General features: G+C 39.9%; 1 protein-coding gene across 2 annotated transcripts in view; it reads left to right on the top strand.

Moving 5' to 3' along the window:
- TSPAN12 (tetraspanin 12) overlaps positions 1-25,264 on the top strand; it is a 46,039-nt gene extending 20,775 nt beyond the window's left edge. For both annotated transcript variants that reach the window (XM_063323255.1, XM_063323256.1), the window contains exons 5-8: positions 9,378-9,452; positions 14,060-14,167; positions 16,992-17,135; positions 23,708-25,264. In XM_063323255.1, coding sequence (XP_063179325.1) covers positions 9,378-9,452; positions 14,060-14,167; positions 16,992-17,135; positions 23,708-24,013 — 633 coding nt within the window. In that variant the 3' untranslated portion in view covers positions 24,014-25,264. The remainder of the gene's footprint in view (positions 1-9,377; positions 9,453-14,059; positions 14,168-16,991; positions 17,136-23,707) is intronic.
- The last annotated feature ends 706 nt before the right edge of the window (positions 25,265-25,970 follow it).

Below are 25,970 nucleotides of genomic sequence, written 5' to 3'. Positions count from 1 at the left end.
TCTTCTTGCGAATGCTTTGCTTAAAGCCAAATGTTTGCTGTGGTCACGGTGATGATCTGCGTCCTTCAGCTCAGCACTTATCAGCTGCCTTGAATGCACAGCCCTGTTGTACCAGAGCAGAGGCAGCACGGTGCTATTTGGCGTAGTTATTTGGTGGCTCAAAGTAAAAAGAAATGTCCAGTCGCTTGAGGGCTAGACAGGGTAATGCCTTTGATTTACGACAGCAAGGTTGGACAGTGCAGTTGTGATGCCATCAATTAAAAGTTGGGTGTTTTTTTTTTTGCTTACCTCTGTAATAGTGAAGAGCCACTTGCTCATCCTTTTGGAAAAAGCGCAAGTTAAAATGTAAATATCTATTGACACTAGTCATTTTATGGTTCCAGCATGTTTTCAGCATGAAATATGCTGCCTGAATTTCTGTGACATGCTTTTAACTGCGTGCTGTACTTCTAGGCTCACCTGATGGAGGTGACTACTTTGCCTGTTCTTGAGGACGTATGTCCTGAGTATTGGTTTTACTAGGTGTCACTGCGTCTGGCCTCATGATCCAAAACTTTTGGAGCAAGCCTTGTTCCATTTCTCTTCCGTGTTCCTGTTTCCCCCCATTCCCACTTTTTACACTCGTTAATATTGCTTTCTCCCTCCAAGTTCTTCAAAGTCATTGATGCCCAGGGCAGTAGGAGAGACTGAAATGGCACCAGAGCTGAAAAAGACTCTGGAGTGATACTCCCTGGTGAACAGAGGCGGCAAGGTGGTCAATAGAAAGGTTGGTGAAGTGAAATGATGGAAGTGGGTACCAGGAAGCTATTGAAAACATAGGGACTGATGTGACAGTAGGTTCAAGGGACTGGCGTTGAGGTTAGAGAGCTGGCACCGATACCAGGGTGGGAAGGAGGGATGCTGCATCTTGACTTGCTACCGTAGTGCTTTTTTTTTCCCCCATTTGTCCTTCCCAGCTCTTTTCTCACTTCTTGTTTGTCCAGCTTTTTTTCCTCTGCTGAAAGGAATAGGGAATGAGAGAGTCCCTGAGAGCAAGGAAGGAGTGAGTGAGTAAACAGATCCACAAAGCCCAGCCAAACCTCCATGTCTTATATGAAATGTAGCCCAGCCCCACCATTGGGGCATGCCTTGAGGCTGTGATTCAGCTGCATTCTTGTTGCCACAAACTGAGTATGGAGTGGATGTCCTGTCAGGTAAATTAATCTCTCTCTCTTGCCTAATCTTGCCCTTTTGACTAATTAACTGCAGAGACACTTTGCTGTGTGCACAGGGGGCTGTGGTATGGGTTCTGTATCTAAGAGCACTTCTTCACTCAAAATGGTGAATCACAGAATTAGAGGGGTTGGAAGGGACCTCTGGAGATCAGCTAGTCCAACCCCCCTACCATGTTTGAAGTGTTTTGGGGCATGCTGCGGCAGACTTACTGTGTGTATCAGCAGCAAATTGGTCTATTTTACAAGGAAAAAGGATTTTCTTGACTAAAGAAGCATTTTTATAGTGTTTAATTTCCTTGGTAGAAAATAAAGAGCGGTTAGAGATACGAAGGGAGCTGTGTGTTGAAAAATCTGTGCAGAAAGGAAACTTTAGTTTTTAATATAAATCCTATGAAATGAGGGGAGAAGAAGGGGGAAGGGAATATTGTAAGCCATGAGGAAATTATGGTCTAATGTCTGTCTTTACCTGTGTCCTGTTCGGTACTTTACCATGACCTTGCAACGACCTTTATTCTTTGGAGTTCATTGACTTGAGGTAATTGAGCCTTGGGCAAATAAATCCTAATAATTGTCTGAAGAGTGCATTTGCTTATTTCCAAAGTAATACTTGTTTCCTCTTATAAACAAAGATTAACCATTAAAGTGAAAATTTAAAACAGATCATTAATATCTCACAGAAGAATCGAGGCTATTAACAAAGTTCTAACTGTTCATAAATAATTTTGTTTAGTTTTTAAAAAAGCAAAGGGGTCAATCAAAAGAACTTGGACACATACCTTGGAAAATTAAAATGTTCGTTGCCATCAAATGTGTTGTGGGTTGGTTTTTTTTCTATTCAGAAAATTAGTTACAAAGGTTTTGGAAAAAGTGGTAACTATTTATATAAAACTTGGACTTTGCAGAGGGCATGGGCTTTAAGACATTTCGATAAAATTCTGTGATCTGGGAGATCGAATCTAAAATAATAGAAATATTTGATCATCTTGCTGTGGAAGGTATTTATTTTGAAGAACTGGATGGCATTCAGTAGCTACTGTTGTAGGTTGGTGGTTTCAGCCTATTTCCTTGTTGACTTGTGACTGCGTCTCTCACAAATTTCTGCGTTGTCAAGCAAGTAAACCAAATTTTAAATCAGAATGACAAATGAACTGTTAATCCCTTCAGGGCAGGGCTGAGGGAGGAAGGCCGGGGGCAGGGGAAAGTTTGCGCTGTTGGAATGGATAAACAGAGGATTTCAGTTTTCCATGCAGCTTGTCTGACTCCATTTAATGAACGTTGTTCCATTTTTAAAAAGTATAGCTGGATTAATCATTAAAATAACTTCATTATTTTTTAAACAAACAAAACTAAAAGGAACCATAGCTTGTAACTTAGTGAAGGGAAAAGGACTTTTTATTAGGTTTTGCACAGGAAGAGTCTCATTCCCGTTGGTGATCCAGCATTGTGGTGGTGGTCATCTGACATTTCTCAGGGTGCAGACAGATGTCTGGATGGCTCGTGTCTCAGAAGAACAAGGCTGACGCTCTCAGGCTGTTAGCCATTGGGAAATGCTATGCACAGCCCTCTTAAAATCTTCTGGCATCTGTTTTACATACCATATACTCCAATCTTTTAGAGATTCCCATAAGGTTTCATTCTGCAGCTGCCTTACCCTTGGAATCTCCTTTAGCCCCTGCCTTTCCCTCCCAGAGCTTTCCTTGCCTCTCTTGCCATATGGACGACATTGCCCAAGAAGGTGGTGGGAGCACCAGACAGCAAGTCTGAGGAGGCTGGACTTGCTGATGAGCTACTCTTCATTTGCTCTGACATAAGGGTTGTGGTTTTTCTTGATTCTGAGGAAAAAAAAAAAAAAAAAAGTTGTTTTATAGCCTCTGGGAGAAAAGAAAAACGCTTGGGAGGAGAACATTAAAGCTTGAAAAAGTTGTTTATTAAATGAAATGCAGAGCACATGAATGATGATTCATTAATAAGAACACTGATCCTTCAAAGAAAGGCACATTTGCTCAAAAATGGAAGGATTTCTACAGTTTTGTAGACCAGATTCTCCAAAAAGCTGCAACACCCCCTGTGCTCTTGCTTTTCTTCACCATGTTGGAACTTCTGACTCCAGTTGTTGTCCAGGCCCAGTTGCTTTCATATACAGAATGCTCTCTTGCTTTCTCACTGTCTGGAGGTGAGCTTAAGAAGCCGCCAATATTTTGAGTATGTTGTGTGATGGGATATATTTGTTCTTTAGGGATTAATTTAGCAGACTGTGAAGTCTCCTCAGGTTTTCTAGGATGACAGTAGTTAACTAGGAAGCTGTCAGAACAGATGAAATAGGGTCCTAATCCCACTAACAGGAGCATCATGCAAACCAAAAGCTTTGAGACAGGAAAAAGATAAATTAAGCCACTCTTGTGCCTTTCTAGTTCAGATGAAATTTGGCTTGCTGCAGAACCCTGTCTCAGTTCATGTTTTCACGAGTTGCCGAGACTCTTGCTTCCAAATCACACTTTCAAACTGCAAGCAAAATCACGCCGTGTTTGGTACGAGCAGGATCAAGAGATCATGAGTGGGGACGTGTCCAGGTCTTTGACTCTCCTTGTGTGTGGGCTAACAGCCTACTGATTTTACAGGTTATAGTAGCTGAATGCTGATGAGCTATTCCATAGGTCCAGGGAAGTGGCTAGTTACTATCCCTGGAGGTATTTAAAAGACCTGTAGAAGTGGTCCTCAGGTACATGGTTTAGTGGTGGATTTAGCAGTGTTAGGTTTACGGTTGGACTTGATAATCTTAAAGATCTTTTCCAACCTAAATGATTCTATGATTCTATAGGTCATTGCCAAAAAAAATTACTGAACGCAGCTGTGGTAGAGCAAAAAGCCCATGTGGTACCACTTCAGGAACGTAGTTGGGTATCCGTGGCTTTGTAGTATGGCTGTCCTTACCTGCTTGGGCTGCTTAGCACCAGAGGGCCATAGCGACTCATTGGTCACTAAGTACCAGAAGTCATCAAATTTCTATGAGGGCTCCTGCTCTTAGCATCGTTTCTGGTATAATGCTTACACTAGAGTTTGGGAGGGCATCCTCAGAGGACAGTCGTGGTTTTTGTAGCAGTGCCAGTGGGGTTATCCCAGTGGCTGACAATAGGGCACTGGGTATTCAGTGCAACAGTCAAGGCAGTGTGAAGGAGACTACTGCAGGGTGCTAGAGTTTTAGCTCTAGATTTCCTTTGCTAAGTGTAATCGGAATTTAATATTTCCACTGTCAAAAACTCTCTGAAAAATCCCATGTTCTCAGAATTACTTTGGAGAAGGGCATTTAAAATGGGGACTGGGGTGGGAGGAGGAGCAAAATTTTTACAAACTCCCTCCATGTACTGCGTTTTCTGAAGTCCCAGTTTTTCCATCGTCCTGTTGCCACATTAGTAACAGTAATAGAAGGTTATTTTTCACTAGTTCTTTTCACCTGTTGCCTAAGAAGCATAGACAGATTGTATTAAGTGATTAATTGCAGGAATTGTGTGGCATATTCAAGACAAAAAAATCTCTAGAACTACAGCAAGAGTTTTGTATTACATCTCTGCAAAAAAACATTAAACATTGTGCTTCACGCTTTGTAGCCTTCCCTGCGGTTGCCCGTGATTGCAACAAAAAATCCTGTGCTCTGCAGGACAGAAAACCGCAAGGGAGAGATTTCATGTTGAGAGGCACTTCATGTGTGTGCCATTCACCATTACTCTCTAAACTGACTGGGAATTGTTGGAACAAAGACCTTTTAAATGAATGCAAAATATCTTAGATTCAGTAATAGCAATTTTATGCTTGCATTTGCTATTTTTATTTGTGTTCGTATCTAAATGATTGAGAGGAGCAAGAAAGAAATGTGCTCCTGTGATGTATGCTGTGGTGGTTGTCATTCACTTAGTTTGGTAGAACAAGCAGAATAGCAAGAAACCTGTCTTAATTTAATTAGGATAAATTAATTTTGCAGTCCCATTTTTAGCCTTAGAGAGATTGGAAGACACTTTGGGCATATGCCAGAGCGTATATGTTCCATATATGGACCACTGGCATATATGGAATTTGTATCTTCTTATGGGATGCCACTGCTGTGTGCGGGAATTTCGTTCAGACTAAAAGTTTTGATCCTATTTAGATAGTCCATACAGATATTTCTAAAAATAGTTTTAAATTATTTCGGGTTGTTTTTTTTTTAATACCTAGGTGAAACTACCGTGTATCTTTCCAGTGCTTTGTCAGGTTCTGATAGCCTTCATGTGGGTAGCTATCTGTAAATAGCCATCTGAATTAGCACAAAACCTATTGCTGCAGTGCTGGTCCCCATTTTTCTGTTTCTTTTTTTTGTGTCCTTGACTATTTACTTGATGGTTTACTCTCTTGCGTAAGAAAGGAAGGAGAATGGGATTTTCCTGAACTCCAGAGTTCCTAGTTCCTTCACCTCTGTCTCAGTACTGATGTGAGGGAAAAATAGTTGTTTAAGCCTCCGCAGGCTCCAGTGCTGCAGCGCTGGGGCTGGAGCCACACACACGTACCCATCCGTTGCTGCATTAAAAAATCCGGGTGCTGCTGCAAGGTTCCAGGTACTAGAGGGGATGCTGCTGTTGGAAGCTACTGCTTTACTGAGCTGCTGCCTGCCTTCCTCCGCGGTGGCCAGTGGTGGTGAGCAAGCTTAATGAGGAAGTTGAGGGAGAACCAGCCCCTGCTAATTGTCAACATCCATTTGACGCTGATGCTGAAGCTTGGGATCTTGGCCGCATGTGTGTCCATGACTTAGTGAGGAGCAGTAAATGTCTACTGCGTTATTTTTATTTTTTTTTTTATTGGCAGATATTTTTACATTGATTTGTTACTCTCAAAAGAGTGGTTTTTTGCCAGTATTTCAGTCATTCAGCTTCTCTCACGGAGGCAACATTTTAGCTTTTTCACAACCTTACTGGAGGAAATCCTTCCATTAAACTGACTCTGCCGGGTTTATAACAGGATGAAGGCACTTCAATTTTCTGATGACTTTGCATAGGGAGAGAATGATATTAATTACCAATTACCTACAAAAAAGCCTCAAAAGACTGTAGGATTTCCCATGTAAAAGGGCTCTAGTTCTTGAGGTGATCGTGGCCTTGCATTACTGTTTGTAGGTTTTTGGGGTTTTTTTTATTCACTCTCTTCTGTGCCTTTCCTATCCTACCCTCTCCCTGCCAAAAAAAAACCCCAAACCAAACCAACACAAAGAAAAGAAAAAAAAACCCAAACACATAAGAAAATACCTCAGCAGTGTCTGAGAGTGCTCTGAGGGGGCTTTGCTGTAGGAGGCAGTATCAGTGACCTGCCGGTGCAGTTCTGAGGGTAACGCCCAGTGGTGTTCCTCAGTGAGTAAGTCTCCTTCACAAAATGTGGCCACTCGGCCCGTAGGAAGAAATATTAAACCTTGCTTCAAAACCAAGTCCCCGTTTCTGGCATAAAGCAGAAGTGTGTAAATGCAGGAAGATGCATTCAGCATTCAGACTCCTGTGGGAATTTAGCTGGGGACAAGGAATGAGCATTGAAGTCAGTAATAATTTCTCTATTTGGAAGATGGAAATTAGGGGTAATAAATTTAAATAATGGTTAGAGGGTTTTTTTTTTACCCACACAACTTACATAAGAATTATTTGTTTTGCAAACCATTGCATTTAGAGGGAGGTATAATATTGCACTTCAACAGCAGAGTGAAACTGAAGCTCCTGTGTGCGGGTTTGGTGTGCCTGCAGTTGCTCAGTTCCTAGAATGGGCTTTCATGTGTGTAAACTCTGTCTTTTTTTTTTTTTTTTTTTTTTGTCATTTCTCTTATGGACAGATGATGCGCTTTCTCAGGACAGAAGGCTTGATTCTGCAGTGCCTTGATGTGTCCAGATGTAGCCAGAGTCAGGAGCGTTCAGTTCCTGGCAGACCCAGAAGTGGTTTAGGGGTGAATCTGGCTTAATAGTTTTGTATCCCACGCTGTATTCAGTAACTGGAGAAAATCTTGGGTTTGGCTCTTCTGTCTTCAACTGCTACCAGAAACTTTCTTAACTATATGCCCGCAAAAATGAGGAGTTTTCAAATGTTAAGATTTGTGAATGAATGAATCGTTACAAGGAACTGCAAATTAAGAGTTTTCCAGAGAATGTCACATGTACACCCCCAGATTTATCACTTTCACTATGATCAGTGAGTTTTGCTTTAGATTTGGGGATAGCAGGCAGTCCTAGGCTTGTTATTGAATTAGAATATAAAATCACTGACATTTTCTTTGACAACTGAGAACTCAAATTTGCTTGTCATCTAAACATTTAGTTGTTCGCCCTTTCAAAAATGTCAGTATTACCCGTAATGTCCTTAAACATTTTTTAAATGAATTGAAGAGCTAAAGTATGTGCTGTGCTTTCCTCCTTTCTAAGTGAATACTTTGCAAAACAGATTTCCGTAATTTTTTTTTTTTTTTAAGAACCCTTTGAATAACTTGCAGGCACTACAGTGATAGTGGATACAATGTCTAGAAGCTCATGAATTTATTTTTTAGAGAAAGCATCATTGTTCTTACAAGGTATGACTCAGATCTCTTCCTCTCTTCTACCTGGGGAGGATGAACATACTGGTTATTGAAGGCCTACAGTGGAGCTCTGCATGTGACCTTAGTGTTGATTTATAAGGATATATGATGTGTTGTTCAGCTATAATGACTGTGAAGACCCAATGTAATGTGATGGAGACTAGTCAAACAGGATCTCTTCTTTCAACACCATCTTTATTGAACAGACTTTTGCAGGGGCAGATATGAGTACGGGTTTCTCTTGAAAATTCACATGTATATTTTTTACATGCATGTTTTTAATTTGTCTGTTTGCGTCTACAAACCTAGTTCAGGGAGTTAGGTTTGATCGGCAAGTAGACGTTAAGGTAAGATGCTGTTCAGTAGCTGCCAAGGTGTCTGTGAATTACTCGGTTCCAGACTGGGTGATTGAAGAAGATGCCGTGTAGATGGCTGTTAAATCTTAACGCTTGTGGATTTATTTTCTCTATTTTAAATAATACAGCTTACTGACCTTTTAATAGAAAAAAAATTTCACATATCCTCAGTGCACATTTTATGCTTATATACCTGTCTTAAACAGATTACAGAATGGAAATGACTAAATCAGAATCCTTTTGGCATGTATCCTACTAATGGCATTATATATTTATTCTATTGTATGTTATATTGTGATGATGTTTCTTTGATTTCAAAAGAAAATTAAAATCTATGAAATCTGTAGCTTTAAGTCTTGTGTGCAGAGGACAAGGTGGGGTTCAGTCCATTGACATGGAAGAAAGTTTGGAGTTGAGAATGAATGGAACTATACTTACGCTTTAATAAAAGATAAACAGGTTACTTTTAATAGATAACACCAGTTAGAGCAGTCATAATTTCCATTCATCTTTATCCTGCAGTTCAGAAAGGGTTTGATGATGTTTGATGATGCTATACAGAAAACAGTCCTACTCTTTTTAATTGCAGCAACCAGGTTTTTGAAAGACCTCTACAGCTTCTTCATTTGTACCTGTATGTTCTGTTTTTAAATACTTTAAGGTTAGATCTGGTAATAGGCAAAGATATTTTAATCCATCTCAATAAATATTTGTACATTTATGCCTGACCTCAAATATCTAAATCACTTTGATAAGAACATAGCTTTCAAGAACCTTGTTTGCCTCTGTCTTGTCAATTTTCTTTTTTCTTTTTTTTTTTTTCCTTCCCCCTTTTGTCTCTTAGCATGATTTGGATAGGTTGCTTAAATGGACAGAACTGAAAAAAAAGATTTCTTTTTTTCCATGTATATGAGGGGAAAAAAGATTGTCCTCTTTGCACCTTTTGTAGCATAATGTGTTGTGATAGCCTTGTGCTCTTGGGCAGCAAGGAAATGAATTTATTTTCCCATTGTAATGCTTCATGTTAAGTTAGTAAGAAATGTCGCATGACTTAAATTTTTAGAAAGTTGGCTGCATGAATCTTTCATATTTTGGTTACAATGTATTTCAGATTCCACGTCTTCAGTCATGTGAAATATTAATAATGGTTTGAGATGTCTTTTAATGTTGTTGTCTTTTTTTCAAAGTTACCCTGAATATCAAAAATAACTAAGACCGTTCTATTTTCTGCAGTACTTTGGAAGCTTGCTTGTAATATTCTGCGTTGAACTGGCCTGTGGTGTTTGGACCTATGAGCAGGAAATAACGGTGAGTCAGAAAAGGAGGCTGCATTTTTTTCAACAGAAGAAAACAAAGATTTCCATTACCTAGCTGTTTTCTAATTGCTTTAGTGTTTATTTTTGTTCATTATTCCGGCAGTCTAATTTCATCTGATTGCCTTTTTCTTAAACAGAGAATTCTTCTGGTGAAAGCTTTGCTGTCTGGAAGGTTCTCTCTGGGTGTCTCCCCACCCCCTCTATATTTGAGAGCCAAATCCTGCAGCCCCTGATTTAAGGACTTTATTTTTTGTTAATTCTTGCTTAGGCAGGTTCTCGTGGAAGTCAGTGGAAGTTTTGAGGATAAAGTATGAATGTCAGGCTTAAGATAAGTATTTTGAGAGAGCAGATGTGAGAATTTGAAGGGATTTTGCCCCAAAAGTTCTTCATGTTTTAAAGAGCTATAGCTGACCGTACTATGTGGTAAACACAGTGTGTTCTTTCAATAGAGGACTTGCTGTCTGCCGAAATCTTCACACTGCCTCCACAAGCTATAAATGCCAGTTTTAAGCAAAACATGTCTTAGCTATAAAACACTCTTCTGTAAACTTGTGAAGAGGTTTTATCGTTGTGTTTTATCACTGTTTTTATAGCTGTACCAACCTTTAATTTTCAAAGTGAAGACTTGTAACCATCATGCAAGAAAATGGGTGAGTGTTAAGCAGGAATTAAACCAAAAAGTTATTTTGCTGGCTGCCATATCCTTACGTCTTGTACTCAGTCTGGTACGTTTTTATGATCAGAGGGACAACTATTTTCTCTGAGCTGCCAAGATATGCCCAATATACTGGTCTTTCCAACAGTGAGTAGCAATTACATCGCAGTAAGATGGGAGGGAGCCTTCTTGATATTTACACGGTACTGGGACCAGAGGAATTTCTGGCAGATTAGAAGTCTGAAGTTACGTGGCAGCACTCATTCCCTTGTGGTTCAGATTCCAGAGGGGTGTTCTAATATAACAGCGACTAAGGCTATCCTTTACTTTAAATGTCAGCTTACGTTGACGCATTTTAAAATTTGGAATGCAGACAAGAGGCATGCTTCATCCTATGGGCACAGCTGCCCTCTGCGGGGGTTTTGCCAAGGCTGACAGTTATAACTAACATCCATCTTTCCACAGAAATCTTGTCAGTGGAAGCTGCCTGAAATAACATAGCCTTCAGGGCACTGTTACACGCCTCCTCCAGCCTTCACTATTCAGTTAGCGAACCTGAAGTTACGGTGTGGTTTAGTGTGACCCCTGAGCTTTGTTACCTTCTACGCTACCGAAACAGATACCTGTGATGGTTTGATAAAAGCTGGCATAGCCCTACCGTATGTTAAGGCACTAGTGATGCTGCTTCCCTCCAGAAAAAACCACAGTTTTCCCTCCACCCCTTTGCCAAAAGAAGCAGCACGGAGCACCATGTTTGTGCCTTTGGCAGTGGGTCATGGTGAACTCAGATACTCCATGCTTCTCTGTTCTTCCCCTTTCTCACAGGAGTTCAAGTGTTTGAACATGAGCATGCAAATAGAACAGAAAAAACTGCTCTTCATCAACTGCTGTTCTTTTTGTCTCTTTTCTTCTCTCCCTTTGTATATTTTTTTTATTCCTTCTCCCCTGAAATACTGGGGTTTTTTTGTTTTCTCTTTATATCTGATTTCCTCTTCTTATTTCCTTTGTCCTAACGCTACTGCTTGTTGTGTGATGAGGTGGGCCAGACTCAGGTTTCTTGCTGCTGGGACCCATAGGGAATGTGGCAGTCTGGAAGAGCACAGTTGTTCTTCAGCAGTTCTTTCGTACCTGTGCAGGTCACCTCCCTAGAGCGTGCTTTCTCCTGCTCTACTTGATAAAGATAAGAAGACGCCTTCTTGTACCCATGGAGGGGACTTGATGTCATGTTGGTTTTAGCGTAGCATGAAATCACACGAGCCCTTGGTAGGTTTCGGAGAATCAGTTGGCATTAGCGTAGGTGGGTGGGTGATGTTGTCAAAAATGCCACCGAGGCATAACCGCCTCTGCTAATCCAATATGGGCTCTCCTTGGCGCGTGGACAAGTTGCTGTAAGAGTCCTTGTATAAACAATTTTCCTTCCAGCTCATGATAGCTCTTGGTGTGAAGTGTGCCTCGTGACTAATTTATTCCACCCACAAGACTGAAAAGCCAGCATGGGTTCTTGGCTTACTTGAGCACTGGTCAAGCCTTGAGACTCATTAGAGAAATAATAATGAGTAAGTAGATCTCAACGGCAAACGGAGCTTTACAGAACGTATGCTAAAATCAAACCAGTATCTCTAGTTTTTGTTTGTCTACGCACTACACAGAAGTGTTAGTGTATAGTCAAAACCAGTGCATCTCAAGGTGATGTATTGTGCACTACTGCACGTGTGAGCTGATAGGAAGCTTGTTTAGTTGATACATCAATGTCCTTAGTTTGACACGTTGGCATTCTTGGAGCAAACACACAAATCCCAATATCCCTCCTTAGATCCAGAGTCAAATTGCCTTCCTACAGTGGGGTTTTGTTTGTTTTGACTTGCTTTTAATTTCCTTCTGTCACTTCTTGATTTTTTTTTTCCTGCTTTCTATTGTTTTCATAAAGAAGTTGGACACCGTGTGTTACATGCGTAACCTTGGACTGTATTCAACTCAAATAAGATAATAAAAAAAATAGTCTAGCAAATATGAGCTTAATTGCAACGATAGCAAATATTATCCAAAGAAAGCAAAGTGCTAACTTCCAATGCAGTAGAAAGAGAAATGCATTGAGTACAAACCCAAGTTATTTTATTACAGTAATTAATGTGTTTGCAGTAGAAATATTTTGTGATACTGTTTTTGTAAGTAATTTTAGTAGTAATTTAGATAACATGTTTTTCATGTGGACAATTGTGAGTTCAGTGCTTTATAGCTTAAGAAATAAAAATCCTGCTAAGTCAAAGGCGTGTTAAACTTCTGGGATATTATTAATATATTAATATTCATAATATATGAAGCTTTACCAGGGCCTCAAAATTGTAGTATAACTTAGCAACAGTAGTGAAATATTATCAAATGTTCTTACTTGGATTCCGGGGTCAGGCAGGCAGTGATTGTCCCTGTATTTTTTTAGAGCATGTAGCACAACCAAGACCAGGCTCCTTGGGAAGTATTGTGATCATTTTTTTTTTCTTAGATAACATGTATTGCTATTTACAGAGTGCCCTTACTGTTCACTCCAAATTGAACGGGATCGCTAAGTCTCAGCCGCTAGAGTAGCTCCCCCTCCCTCCAAATGAAAGCTGATATTGCAAGTGTGATTTCTCTTACCTTCACTATTAAGGTTAATGGGAACAAGGCAAAACTCAGCATGAATGGTATGTGTGCCTACAAGTGCAACTGCAAAGTCTTCAGCTCTTTGTTTTAGTTTGGCATGCTGAAATTTGCGCTGCTGAGCCAAAGTTAGTTTCTTATCTTGGCTCTTAACTGCATTGCATGCCAGGTGCCATAGCACTTGCTTCTATTGTTTCTAACAAATTGCGAATTGAGGGTAGTAGACTGACAACAGAGAGCACCAACTCCTCCCTTCTGAGGAGTCGGATTTGAATAATAAAGTGGTTTGGGTTGGAAGGGACCTTAAAGATCATCTAGTTTCCAACCCCCTGCCATGGGCAGGGACACCTCCCACTAGACCAGGCTGCTCAAAGCCCCATCCAGCCTGGCCTTGAACACTTCCAGGGATGGGGCATCCACAGCTTCTCTGGGCAACCTGTGCCAGTGTCTCACCACCCTCACAGTAAAGAATTTCTTCCTAATGTCTAATCTGTCCTCATCCTATCGCTACACTCCCTGATAAAAAGTAGAAAAGTACTTCAAGAAACCTTCTTTCAGAAGAAGAGATTTACAAGGCCATGAGTATGCGTGAAGAAAAAGGTTCACATGGCCTCATTGCCTAAGCTTTCTTGTTACGGTCTTTGAGCCAAGATACTGAAATGCACTACACTCAGGATACCTGTGTGCGGGACTACAGGCAAAGCCAGAAAAGTCACTGAAAAGACTCTCAGGGTGGAATTGATCTCAATTAATTTTATGTATTTAGAAGTTAGACTTTTAAACCTATGTTTGTCACCTTAGACAGTGAAGTAAATTTGAGACTTCCAGGGAATGATTCATCTGCTCTGTTTAAAATATTTATCTTGAGATGAATTGCCCTGTATGGCTGCCTCTTCTTTCTATTGACTAAGAAGACACCAAGGAGATGCCTAAACTGGGACAGACTAATGCCATCCCTGACAACTTGAATGGGGTTCAGTTCAAGTTTTATGCCAGATAAAAAAAAATAAAATAATCTGGTAATGATATAATCAAATTGTACCCAGCTGTCTCTGAATCTCTCCAAAATGCAGCTCCTTTTCCAGTGTACATTAATTTGTAAGCAAAGGACACAAAAAACCTTTTTTTTTTAAGTTTCAATGCCATAAAAAATGAAGCACTTGTTTCCCTGTTCTACTTGAATACAGAGTTATTTTGGTCATTGCACTGGAAAAATCTCAGAATAGCCAGAGGTTTGGAGCCACAGGCCAACTGATCCATTTTATCCTCTTTCTGTTGTGTGAATCACTTTTCTTCGCTTGCTCCAGGTTCCAGTGCAGTGGTCCGATATGATCACGCTGAAAGCCAGAATGACCAATTATGGCCTACCGAGGTACCAGTGGCTGACCCATGCTTGGAATTTCTTCCAAAGGGAGGTAAGACGACAGTTAATTCATGAGCTGAAGTAATACGTGCTCCGTAAATGTTATTTATCTGCTAAAGGAAAAGGTTTATTTTTAAGTGAATAGGTAAATGCAAGTTCATTTCATGTGGAACCCTCTGTAGTGATGATATATTTTAACATCACTTGATATCCAACTCTTGAGCTTTTGTAGACCCTAAAGACACTAAAACACCAAAACCCCCAGTGTTCATAAATTCAGTTAAATTGCTAAAACTGTCTTCTCCTTTGCCAGTAAGGTTAGGACACCAACACGTTTTAGAATTACTACAACATTTAAGACTATGATGTGTATAAAATTAAAAATCTGCAGATAAAATAAAACCAACATTTCCATATGCTATTTTAATATTAAACTGTGCTCCCCTTCCCGAGTGCTCTGTTTCCTTTCACGGAGCTGTCATGGTAAGATAGGTTTAGCTGGAATTGAGTAGGAAAGGAAGTTTCCAAAAAGATGCCAACGCTGTCTTTTTGGCTGAGGTTAGAGAAAGTGATCAGGATTTTTATTTCCTTTGACCGGGTTGGGTGGGGGAAACAAACCAAAAAGCTGCCTTGTGTATTCACAGCTTTGCCCTCTGGCCTACTAAAATTCAGAACTGTTTTTAAAGAATGAACTATTATGTTACAAAAACATGAAATTGCCCAAGGTAAAACCCATTAACTCCAAATATGACTCACGTGCAGGAAGAGAACTCTTTAAATGCCTGTCATTGTGCTGCCCTTGTTGAAATGTTGAAATCTATCATTGTTGCACAGATTTCCTGTTTATTTAAACATTTCCTGGCAGCACTCTGGTCAGTCTTTATTTATACTAAAACCTGAAAGAAAGAGTGAGGACTACATGAGGTTAAGCATCCCCCACCCTCCCCAGTCCCCTGCTCTGGCTGTGCAAGTGCTCTGTGAAACAGAGTAATCCTTCATACGCAGGTAGTGTTTGTGTCTGTTCTGCACCTGAGATAACATAATCAATAGAGCTGATGCTGTATCCTGGTTTAAACGGAAAGGTTGATTAAATTAAAAGCTGCTTCTTGTCCTCCTGGTTGTTGTAGTGTCATCATAATGGCTGGTTTTAATATCAATATTAGTAATAAAACTTCAACTGTACTTTAACTCTTCAGGGGAGGAAAAGTTCAGTTTAGAAGTTAGATTTCCTATGTTCCATCTCAGACCAGAGGAATGATGGGGGGAAAGTTTGATGTGAACTGAGAAGGCTTTTTTACAGTTCCTAGTTAATTGGCCGGGCTCTCATTTTTATTCTTTCTACTCATAATTGAGATGGTGGATATGTGAGCCTGGTATGTGCTTTATGCCTGGATGAGCACTGTGCTTGGGACCCTTCTTCAGTCAGCATTTTCCTAAAGAAAAAAGTAAAAACTTGTAATTACAGCTCTGTTCCCAAAGACTCAGCCCTGATCAGCTTTGTGCTCTTTCTTCTCTATCTTTTAACATCTGAGAGAGATGGGAAATGTGTTTTCCTCCCAACCCCCTTGCTGGTTTAATATCAGAGTTGTGAATGCGCTAAGGAAGATGGGATGGGTCAATTGAAGTCAGGAAGGAAGAACTGGGTGGGGGGAAGAAAAGATTTGAGAGTAAGAAAAGGATATTTAATGAGATTGTCATTGCAATCACAATGAGGAGCCAAAGCTTGAGCTTTCCTTGGAAAGTCCCGTGTTGGGAGGATTTTGACTGACCAATGAACTGATAAAAATGGAGACATTAAAGCTGTGGCGAAAAAGGAAGTAGTGAGATCTGTAAGAGCACTGGTGGTGGTGTCAAGGTACGGAGTGTGCCGACGTGGTGTCTGGGCACTGATCCACTTGATTGTGGCCGAGGAGTGCCACAGGAATCTGAAGGGGGTAAGGGAGGCAAATGTTCCTGGGTCAAAGGAACCAGGTGATGAATTACAAACACTTAGGCTAGTACTGGAGAACATTCAGAAATAAAAAGCAGCATCTTATTCCTGTGGCAAGGCTTTTTTTCAGTCATACCGATTCCCCATCCAGTGCCGAAGAAAATCTAATGTAGCTGCTTCAGCCCTTTTTTATGTGCAAGCAGCTAGGAATGTGGTAGGCTGCTCGTTTGGCTTTAAATCTCTCGGTGTGCTTTGCAGAGGAGAAAACAGGTTGTTAGTCCTGGTGGGTTTTATAGCCAATTATGGCTCATCTGCTTTGCAGCCAGACTTTGTAGTCTTATGATTGATTCTGTTGCAGTGTTTATTTTAGTGTGATACCCTCTCCTTCCTTTTTTCCTTTCAGCGTTTGTGATTTCTGTACCTTTTTGCTCACTTTTTAATTTTTTTTTTCTTTTTTTCCATATTTAGATAAATCTGTGCTTTTTCTCATGTGGTTTTCAACAGATGTGTCTATAGTTGTAGCCTTGCAGGAACAGTCCTCACTGATAAGACCTTAATCATCATTTCCTACTACTTCCTTGAGTTGTTCGTTAGCCACCCTGTTGACATGAAATTATCATGTGTTCATTTCTTGTAGTAAGGATAGCAGAATTACAGGGTAGGACAATTTCCGTGAAGCATCCTTTGTATGAGCAGTTGGGATTTAAAGGGCAGAGCAATAGCATAGGCTGTTCCTGAGGTCTTCGTTGGTCGCTAAGTTCCATTTTTCATGTCGCTTTTATGTCAAAGTACAGCAGAAGATATGTGGAAGCTCTTGTAGATGTTTTTAGTCCTACATAAATATTTTGGAAGTTGTTTATAGGAATTTATTCAGCTTGTTTGATGACCTACTTTTATGAAGAAGTAGCATCATTATTGCTGATCTTGGCTAATCCTTCCTTTGCAGTTTAAATGTTGTGGGGTGGTGTACTTCACAGACTGGCTGGAAATGACAGAGATGGACTGGCCGCCTGACTCCTGTTGTGTCAGAGAGTTCCCAGGATGCTCTAAGCAGGCACATCATGAGGATCTCAGTGACCTTTATCAGGAGGTAAGAACTAAAACGTGGGTATTTTGGAAGGCTTTTTACATTCTTCCTGATCCAGTCATTTTCCATACTCATCACTTGCAGTGCAGCAGAAAGGTTTGTAGAGTGTTTTTTGTGTTCTATAAACACAAATTATTGTATTTATAGAAAGCGTTTATTGTGTTTATTTATGTTTATTATTTATTAATGCTGAAGGCGGGGAGAGGGAAGGAAGAACGAAAGGAAGGACTCACCCACCCACCCTTACTTGGAAGTGCGATAACTTAGTAGCAATGCAGTTAACATCTGAGTATGCTTTTGTTTTATATTGGTTAGGTTGGAGTTGAAATTTGCTCCAGTCTAAAAATAAAAAATTAGTTTTGGTGTAATGTCTAGTCTTCAGCTTGCCAAACTAAGAGAAATTCTACTTACCCTGTGGTAATGAGGTGTCTAGTGGTACATACAGTGAAGGATGCTTTTGAGAAGTCCTTTGGAAAATGCGAGCTCTCTTGTTAGCAGGGCTCATGAAAGGAGACAGGTAATTCAGTTGCTCTACTGTGAGCATGCATAGAAACTTTGTGTAAAAATGATCTTTCAAACTACTACACTACAGTAGGATTATTATTTTAAAAGAATAAGAAAAGCCTTGAAACCAGAGAGGACCTATTTGAACTCAAAAAGTGGGTAAGGGAGGAGATCACAGTAGCAAGTCATTAGTGTTCTTAGGGTGAAAATTATAAAAACAAGTAAACGTGTTCTCTGCTAAAATTGTTCTTAACTGTTCTCACAAAAAAAGTTGTCTAAAGTCATCTTTGTCAGGAAACTCCTACCTACCTTTTTTTCATGCTAACAGACCTCTGAAGACCTTTAATTGTATATTCAGTAATATCAGAGTGACCAATAGTCCAGGTGGTCCAGTAGTGACAAAAAACATGTCTCATTCAAGTAGTTATGAGGATCTGAGAAGAGGCGTGTTCTTTGTTTGCTTGCTTTAAGAGTAATGTAGGGTGGATAGGAAGGAGGACAGGCCTGAGAAGGGTCCTTTCAGATGCTGCAGCATGAACATTTCTCTAGTGGACAACACAACTCTGCATTATGGAAGAGCATGCAAAGAACCATTTAATCTTGTTCCAGCCTCTTACTGCTGTTCGAGACTCTCTCTTACAAGAATCTATTATGTGGCTCTTGTTCAGGAGCCGTGGAGAGATACCTCTGAAGGAGGGGAGATTCACTATATAAACAAGCCAAGACGAGTCTTACCTGTTTTCAGGAAACAATCGAATTTTGGCAAAATGGCATCACTGCCATGAAGTGATTTGCTAGGTTTGTATGGCATTGATTCTATGAACAGAAATTATACTATCTATTCTGGACTGTCAGACATCCATCCTGCACTTCGTGTGCTTCCACTAGGAAGAGAGAAGGTAGAGCTGCTGAAAAGCAGATGCCCCAGAAGTCCAAACTCTGCTAGAGAACCTTAAAGATGACGACGGAGGCTGTTTTCTTTCCACCAGCTACTTGTAGAACCTCACCTGCCTTATGGCGAGGCTTGCAGCACTGGTTACGCTTTAGAAGCGTCAGTCTCTGAATGGGAAAGCCATTCAGGCTTCTTCTGGAGCCTGACAATCTCTTACGCGTTCTTGAAGAAGAACGAACTGTGGCTTACTCTGCAATAATGGTTATTTTTTGTAATATTGTTTACAGTATAGATGGCATACAGCCCAACTCTGTTATAGAGAGCTCTCAAGGAGTGTAGATGTATGGAAGCTGCAGAACGTTAATTTGCCCTGGGCGTCCTTCCTGCTTACATGAAAAGGCGAGAGTATGTGAGCCATGTCACTCAATAAAACACTAATTTTTAAGCTCAGGAAGCTTAAAAATTTCTGAGAAGACACGAGTGTCTTGTTGAAACTGCAAGGTTTTCTCATCTCTACTGCTAACATTTAATTTCAACAGACGTATTCCAGGAAAAGAGGTTCTCTGTGCACTTCGTATGTTCAGGTTCTTTTGGTTCTACTTAGAGAAAACTAATAGCCAAAGATAATGATGGTGCAGAACATAAGGGCTGTGTTGAGACCCACTTGATAGGAAGAAAGGATGCCTGGCTTTTTTTCTAAAAAAGACCTGAAAGACACATTTCTGTTTCTTCCCCTACCATACCCTAGAGCATTTTGGATGGATTCAGCTGTTACCAAAAATTTCTTTTTTGTTGTCTACTGCAGAATCTGTTCCAAAAAGGGACAGGCTGTTTTCTGTTTTTCCAATTAAAAAGATACTCTATTGCTCTTTAAGCTGTGTACAATATTTGTTTGGCAAAACTTTTTTTTTTTCCATGGTACTTGCCTGTGGGTTGTCTCACAGGCTCGTACAATATACTTGCTAATGTGTTTATCAATATCACACAAAACCAACTTACACTTGAAGGGTAATCTGTCTGACTTCTGCTTTGGAGGATTGAAGGAGAAAAGCTTTTTTAGAAAGTGATTCAAAACCAACTTGCATAGTCTGGTGGTTTCAGAGGGAGCCTGATGAGATTAGCCTCGCTAGGTTAAAATTGGCTTATGTAAATGCTTCGCATGTCCATTTTGGTACTTCAGAACAATTCTTTGTAGCACTTCAGAAAACTGAAGTTTGGTTTGGCTGGGACTGCTGTAATTTTCTGCTGGGATCTCAGAGCTTTCTGTAGTCTAGGTTGGAATCCTTCACAATACGATTTTTGTAGAAAGAAAGGTGGCTGGCTTACTTATAGTTCTGCCTGAGAATATTTTTGGCAGGCCCCTGCTGGATTTTGAAAGCTATTTTTCAAATATGTTAGTCTTCTTGGACTGCTTTTATTCTGATGAGCTTCACCTTTGGTGCGGTTCATGGAAGACTAACCTTGGAAAGAGGGTGGTTGGGAGGGAGGTGCATCGTATGATGATGTGGCCTCGGAGGTTCATTGTGGTCCGAGGACAAGGAGAGCTCTGCCTGTCTTGTGATCAGGAACGGTAGCCTAGATAAAATGATTGGTAGGAGTTGATACCTTCAGGAAAAACAAAATTGCATGTTCATGTTTTTTCTTTTGTTTTCTGGCATAATTTTGAGTATACTCAAAATCTGATAATGCTGGTGATTTATCTTTTCTACTCTGAGAAGTGCCTTATTTAATATCTGGTCCTTATCTTATGATGTTGCAGTAAATGAGAAGTGTATGCTTTGTTTCCATTTTAGGACTGAAAATATAAAATGGCCTTTGTAATAAATATGGATCAGGCCTTTACTCCAAAGCTCTGTAGGAGTTTGAAGCTAATTCTTCTGAATGATCGCTGCAAGGTTTTATACTATTCTTGAGTTGTCAACAAGAGCTCCCTGTATAGTGACAAACTTTTACTTTTGCCTAGGAAAGTATATTTATATACTCTTTAATTGCAGGCTAGCAACTATGAATGTGTCACATAAGCAGAAATAAAATGCGTGAATGTGAGGATAACAGGGGTGGCTGGATATTTCTCGATTTTGAAGCTGATTTTGCACGTGTATTAGAGCAGAACTGTAAGAATATCATTAAATGGAGGGAGGCAGTCTATCTAGATCGGGCGTAATTTGTCTCAGTTATATGTCTGTACTGCAGGAGATGTAGGCATTAATGTTATTGCTCTCTGTTAATGGATGTTTCCTCTAGGCAACAAATGAACTGAATTTGAATACTGCTGGGGTTGAGCATTTTTAAATTGTGACCAGTGTGTACCTTCATCCCTTAAAGTTATTGAAAGTGTTAAAATGCAGCCAGTTTCTCTGTAATTAAAAACAAATTTGGAAAGAGTATAATTACAACACTGTCTTCTAGTGGAAGAGAAAAAGACACCAGTGGAACAATTCTTGTTCCTCATCAGGTTCAATGACATTGCTTTTGCTATGGTGTGGGGTTTTGATTATTTTTTTTTTTCTTTTCAGATTTCAAAGAATCCACATTTATTCCTTGTTCTGTCTAAACTATGTTAATGTTTAAAATATGACACTGACATGATGAATGGAGCAAAGATGTTGAGATCCTTTAACTTACTCTGGTACAATTGTTATATAGTATATTAATTTTATTTAGATCCTAAATGAGAACCTGTTGACTGCAGTGTGATTTTTTTTCTGTGTGAGGCAAGAATCGGGCCCTTCATCAAATATGTTCAGGATTGTAGCATTTGAAATTGTTGGCTTTGGGGACTTCCAGTGTGATTGAAAACTGTTATTTATCATGTCCTGTCTTCAGATTCTGACACTTTTAATATATTGCTCTCCTTTCATAGAAAAGCTGTAAGAAATAGGTAGTAAGGATATAAATGCTAAAATGACATTTTGAAGACAGTGCCCGTTTTGATGGGTTCCTGATGTCCTCTGCTGGGACCAAGTGGTGGGACCTCAGTGGTGCCCAGGGACAGGACAAGAGGTAATGGGCACGAACTTAAGCATAGGAAGTTCCACCTAAACATGGTGGAACTGTTCCACTGGAACAGGCTGCCCAAAGAGGTGGTGGAGTCTCCATCTCTGGAGACATTCAAAACCTGCCTGGATGTGCTCCTCTGCAACCTCTCTAGGTGACCCTGCCCTAGCAGGGGGGTTGGACTAGATGATAGATGATCTCCAGAGGTTCCTTCCAACCCTATGGTTCTATGATTCAATGCCTTTCGGTAGCCGTGGAGTTATCCCATCCAGATTATTACTCTGAATTTTCCCTTGATGGCTGTGTTCCTTTGATTTCTGTGCTGTGAAAGCCTGTGAAGTTTCAAATAGAGAATGAGCATGGCCTAGAGTAGCTCAGGGCCTTCTCTTCAAAGTTTTATCTTTTCTAGGACTCGGCATCACCATGTCCGGCAAAAGCAAACACCATAGCTTGTGTTTACAGTGGTTTCCAGTAGTTCCCAGAGCCAGTGTCTGTGTGTCCTTGCCACCTTACGAGGGCTTTGGAGCGTTCCTGAAGCCTTCTAGAGTAATGATTTGTTAATTTAAGCAAACTCTGGAACATGTGCTGATGAATTGGAAAGAGCTGAGGAGTCAAAGAGCAACTACTCTTTTGAAATTTCCATTTCTAGGAAACATCAACTTGTGATGTTTGAACATACTTGCTGTTCATCAGACTTTTTCTGTCTAAATAACAATAGTAATTAATACTATTTTTTACATAATTGCTTTGGATTTGCACCTGCTCAACGGTAGGGAGAGGTGGTGTATTGCGACCATTGCCCTGATACAGCATGTGGATGGTCAGCCCTCTGGAGCAGGGTCTGGCTGCCTGCCTGAGTTTGTGCAGAGCCTGATTTATGAAACAAAACAAGGCAGTAACACAGCAGGGTGACTTTCAAGCATAAATGCCTGCATTGGTATAACAGTCAGTGGGATGTGTATTGGTCCTTTCATTGCTGCAGAGCTGTAGGTAGCTCGAGTCCATGGCCAGGGGTGATCCCAGCTGTATCCAGAGGTGATGTACAGGAGGTGAAAAAGTGTGGAAACCACTATGCCAAACCAGTTGAACTGGTAAATTTCCCTGTCATTTTTCACAGTATTGGCTTCAATGTTGCCTCCCAGTAACAATGACTTGGAGTCGATATGATTTTTTTTTCCTTTTTGTTTTTTAAGTTTCCTCTGAACAAATAACCAACAGCCTTTTCAAAGACTTTGGTATGTTACTGTGCTTTAAGTAGCAACAGCCCAGCACCAGATATGAGATAAAACTGGCTCTTGGTATAATAGTATCGTCATAATTGACAGAGAAGTTTCTACATTCAGATCAGAAATTAATTTTAAAATTACAGTCTGCAGATAGGGCAGGTAGGTGGAGTATGACTAACATAAATGGTTATGCTGTTTTCAGTGAGGAGATGCTTCTTGTTCAAGAATAAAAAGCAGGAGTAATGCCACATATGTGTTGTTATTACTACTAAGTAAAATCTGTTTGTACCCACTACATTCTGGAAATTTCTCATAAGTCCTCTGTTAAAGGTTATTCTGTTTGATGCTCCTTACTCAGACGATGTCTGGAATGTAATGATTTTTCTGCTCTCTGGGGACTTTCTGCAGAACTAGTAAACTGGCATATAATGAGTCCAGGTGAAACACTAAAAAAGAAAAGGTGGGAAGGAACACTGATGAGGTTATGCAGGTCTGTAGATCTTTCCTAGAATATTGTTTTAACTTCAGATTGTGGTATTATTTGTAGAAAAAGTCTAAAGAGTTTAAAATAATTGACAAGCTTGAAGAGCTGCAATTTAAGGAGAGAAACAAGATTAAGAGGCTGTAATGGCTTTTAAACCTTCACAAAACCTTCGAGTTCCTTCAAAAATCAGTGATAGCTGATAGGAACTGAGATCAGCTTTGATTCTGAATTGAAGAGCAGCACGGATCTCTTGGAGCTTGTTACATGCAGTGAAGTATGAGAAAACTTTAAAGATGGCATTATGGAGGCAATTAAAAATTAGGGAAAATAATTTTCAAAGTGTTGTTTGAAGGAGGTGAGAGAGGAATTTTGGGGAGCCAGAAGAGCCAGCACTAGGTAGGATGAGCTAAACCTTGTGAATTGCAAGCCAAATAATTTTGACTAACTTTTTTAATCTATTTTTGTTTCATAGGGGTGCGGTAAAAAAATGTACAGTTTTTTGAGGGGGACGAAGCAGTTGCAAGTGCTGAGATTTCTAGGAATCTCTATTGGAGTAACGCAGATCCTGGCTATGATCCTCACTATTACTTTGCTGTGGGCTCTGTACTACGACAGAAGGGATCCCGGGGCGGATCAGATCATGGCCCTGAAGAGCGATACCTCGCAGCAGCTGTCGTGTCATTCCGTGGAGCTACTGAAACCAAGCCTGACAAGGATCTTTGAACACACATCCATGGCGAACAGCTTTAATACACACTTCGAAATGGAAGAGCTATAGGTGATTCAAGGAATCTGAGAAGTCACAAAGGGTTTTAATTGGGTTTTGTTGTTGTTTTTATTCTGTTCCATCAAGTATGCCAAATATACCAGTCTTCCGATGCTTCAGAAAACAGCTAATGAATGGGAGGAGGCCTGCACGGAAAAAAGGATAACCTGTCAGCCTCTTAGAGGAGCCATGAAACAGTTGGGTTGGTTTGTTTGTTTTTTAAAAGGCACTCATTCACTGGGCACAGTAATACTTAACTTATTGTCACAAGCTGTGTTACGTGTAAAATACTGATTCATTCACAGGTAGGCAGACAGAACCTCTAAGGAAGCATCATGGGAAAGGAAGAGAAATACTCATCTTCTGAAGGAGTGACTGTGCTTTGGGCAAACAAAATGTGACTTCAGCTGAAATTGACTTCCATTTTTAATAAGCCATTTGGAAAATGTCTTAATCAGGGATCTATGTATATATAATTGTGTGTTTTTGTGTGTGCATGGAAAGCAGAACTACAGTTCAAGTCAATACTTGGATTTAAAAATTTGCGAGATTTGTAAAAAGGGCAAGATTTTCTTTTTTCTAACAAAACCTTTATCTTAGCTGTTGTTAAAGACGTTCTAAAACTTCTATTTTTATCTAACATAACTGTTTAATTTTTAATTTTAAATATATTAAACAGGGATTAAAAACAAATCTATGACTCTGGACAACAGACTTTAATTTTTTGAGTAATTCTGGAGAATTCTTCTTTGAAACAGTTTGTTCTATGGAGTATTTCTTAGTAAAAAGAAAAGAAAACCTTAAACATTCTTTCCAAAATGGGAATCAATATGGGAGTAGCACATTTTTATAGATAAATCTTTTCTCCTGTCTGTGATTCCCCTGAAGGTAGAAACAAAAGACTAGAAGGAAAATGCTTACAGTTCTGGATGCTATTGCAATAATTGTAAAAGTACATAAGGAAATTATACTTTAGCGGCGTCTTCATTAAGAGCTCTCTAGTGGCTTAAAATGCCAACTGGAAACAGCATTAAAATGTATTTATTGAGGTGGGGAAAGTGCATTTTACTGTATTTTTATGAACAATGTTTATTTCATAGGATTATTTTTACAGTTGGCCACGCTCCTGAAATATATATTTGTTCCACTGAGTACAGTAGTTTGTGGCAAATGGGTTTTTACATAATATTACATTTTAAAAATTCTTTCGTTTGTTTTGGAATTTGTAAAAGAAAAGAAGAAAAAAAAAACCAAGGTGTGATTTGGTAGACAATAAAATTACTTTTGTCTTAAATTCCATAATGTCTCTTTTATTTTGAAGTCCTAGAACGTGGATGGTTTGGGTGGGAGTTGGGAGTGTCCTCCTGCTACTTTCAGTTAATTTGACCTGTCTTTACCCATTCTACTTACTCCGTTGTGGAGGTGCTGCATTGTAAATTTCTTCTTCTTTTTTGATTGCTTCTGAGAAAGCTTCTTAAGGGCTCATGAAATTTAGCTCTTCAGTTGTGTGGGCTGTTGTTTGTGTTTTAGGAGTCTGCATGTGGGTGTAATTATTTCACGGGTACTATTGCAAGCAAGATTACCTTTCTGCTTTTGTACCTCTCCTACAGAAATGCTAATACTTACTTCGGGAGGTAAGAAAAAGGCTAGACTTTCCCAAATTTTTGCTTGGATTATCTTGGTCAGAAATACTTTCTCATGTGCTGTTGGGGAAGCCTCGTGCCCAGCGTTACTGCAGACTTCCGTCCTTCCCATCGCTTACCCTGGGCAGCGTTTCTGCAGCTAAGGGTGAGGTTCCTGTGCACAAAAAGACCAGGTGTCAGAGAAAACCTGGGCGTAGACCAGCTCTAGACTTTGGAATGGTACAGAGACCTGTGATGCTACACAGTGAAGCCGTTGTTGGGGTTTTTCCCTGCTAAAAAAAAAGCCAAACCACAAATTGTATAATGTTTTGATTGTGGACTGCATG

The sequence above is a fragment of the Chroicocephalus ridibundus genome, chromosome 1 (assembly GCF_963924245.1).
Source record: "Chroicocephalus ridibundus chromosome 1, bChrRid1.1, whole genome shotgun sequence".
Classification (NCBI taxonomy): Eukaryota; Metazoa; Chordata; class Aves; order Charadriiformes; family Laridae; genus Chroicocephalus; species Chroicocephalus ridibundus.
The sequence above is the reverse complement of the archived record's forward strand: the minus strand, read 5'-3'. Positions and strand labels throughout refer to the sequence as shown.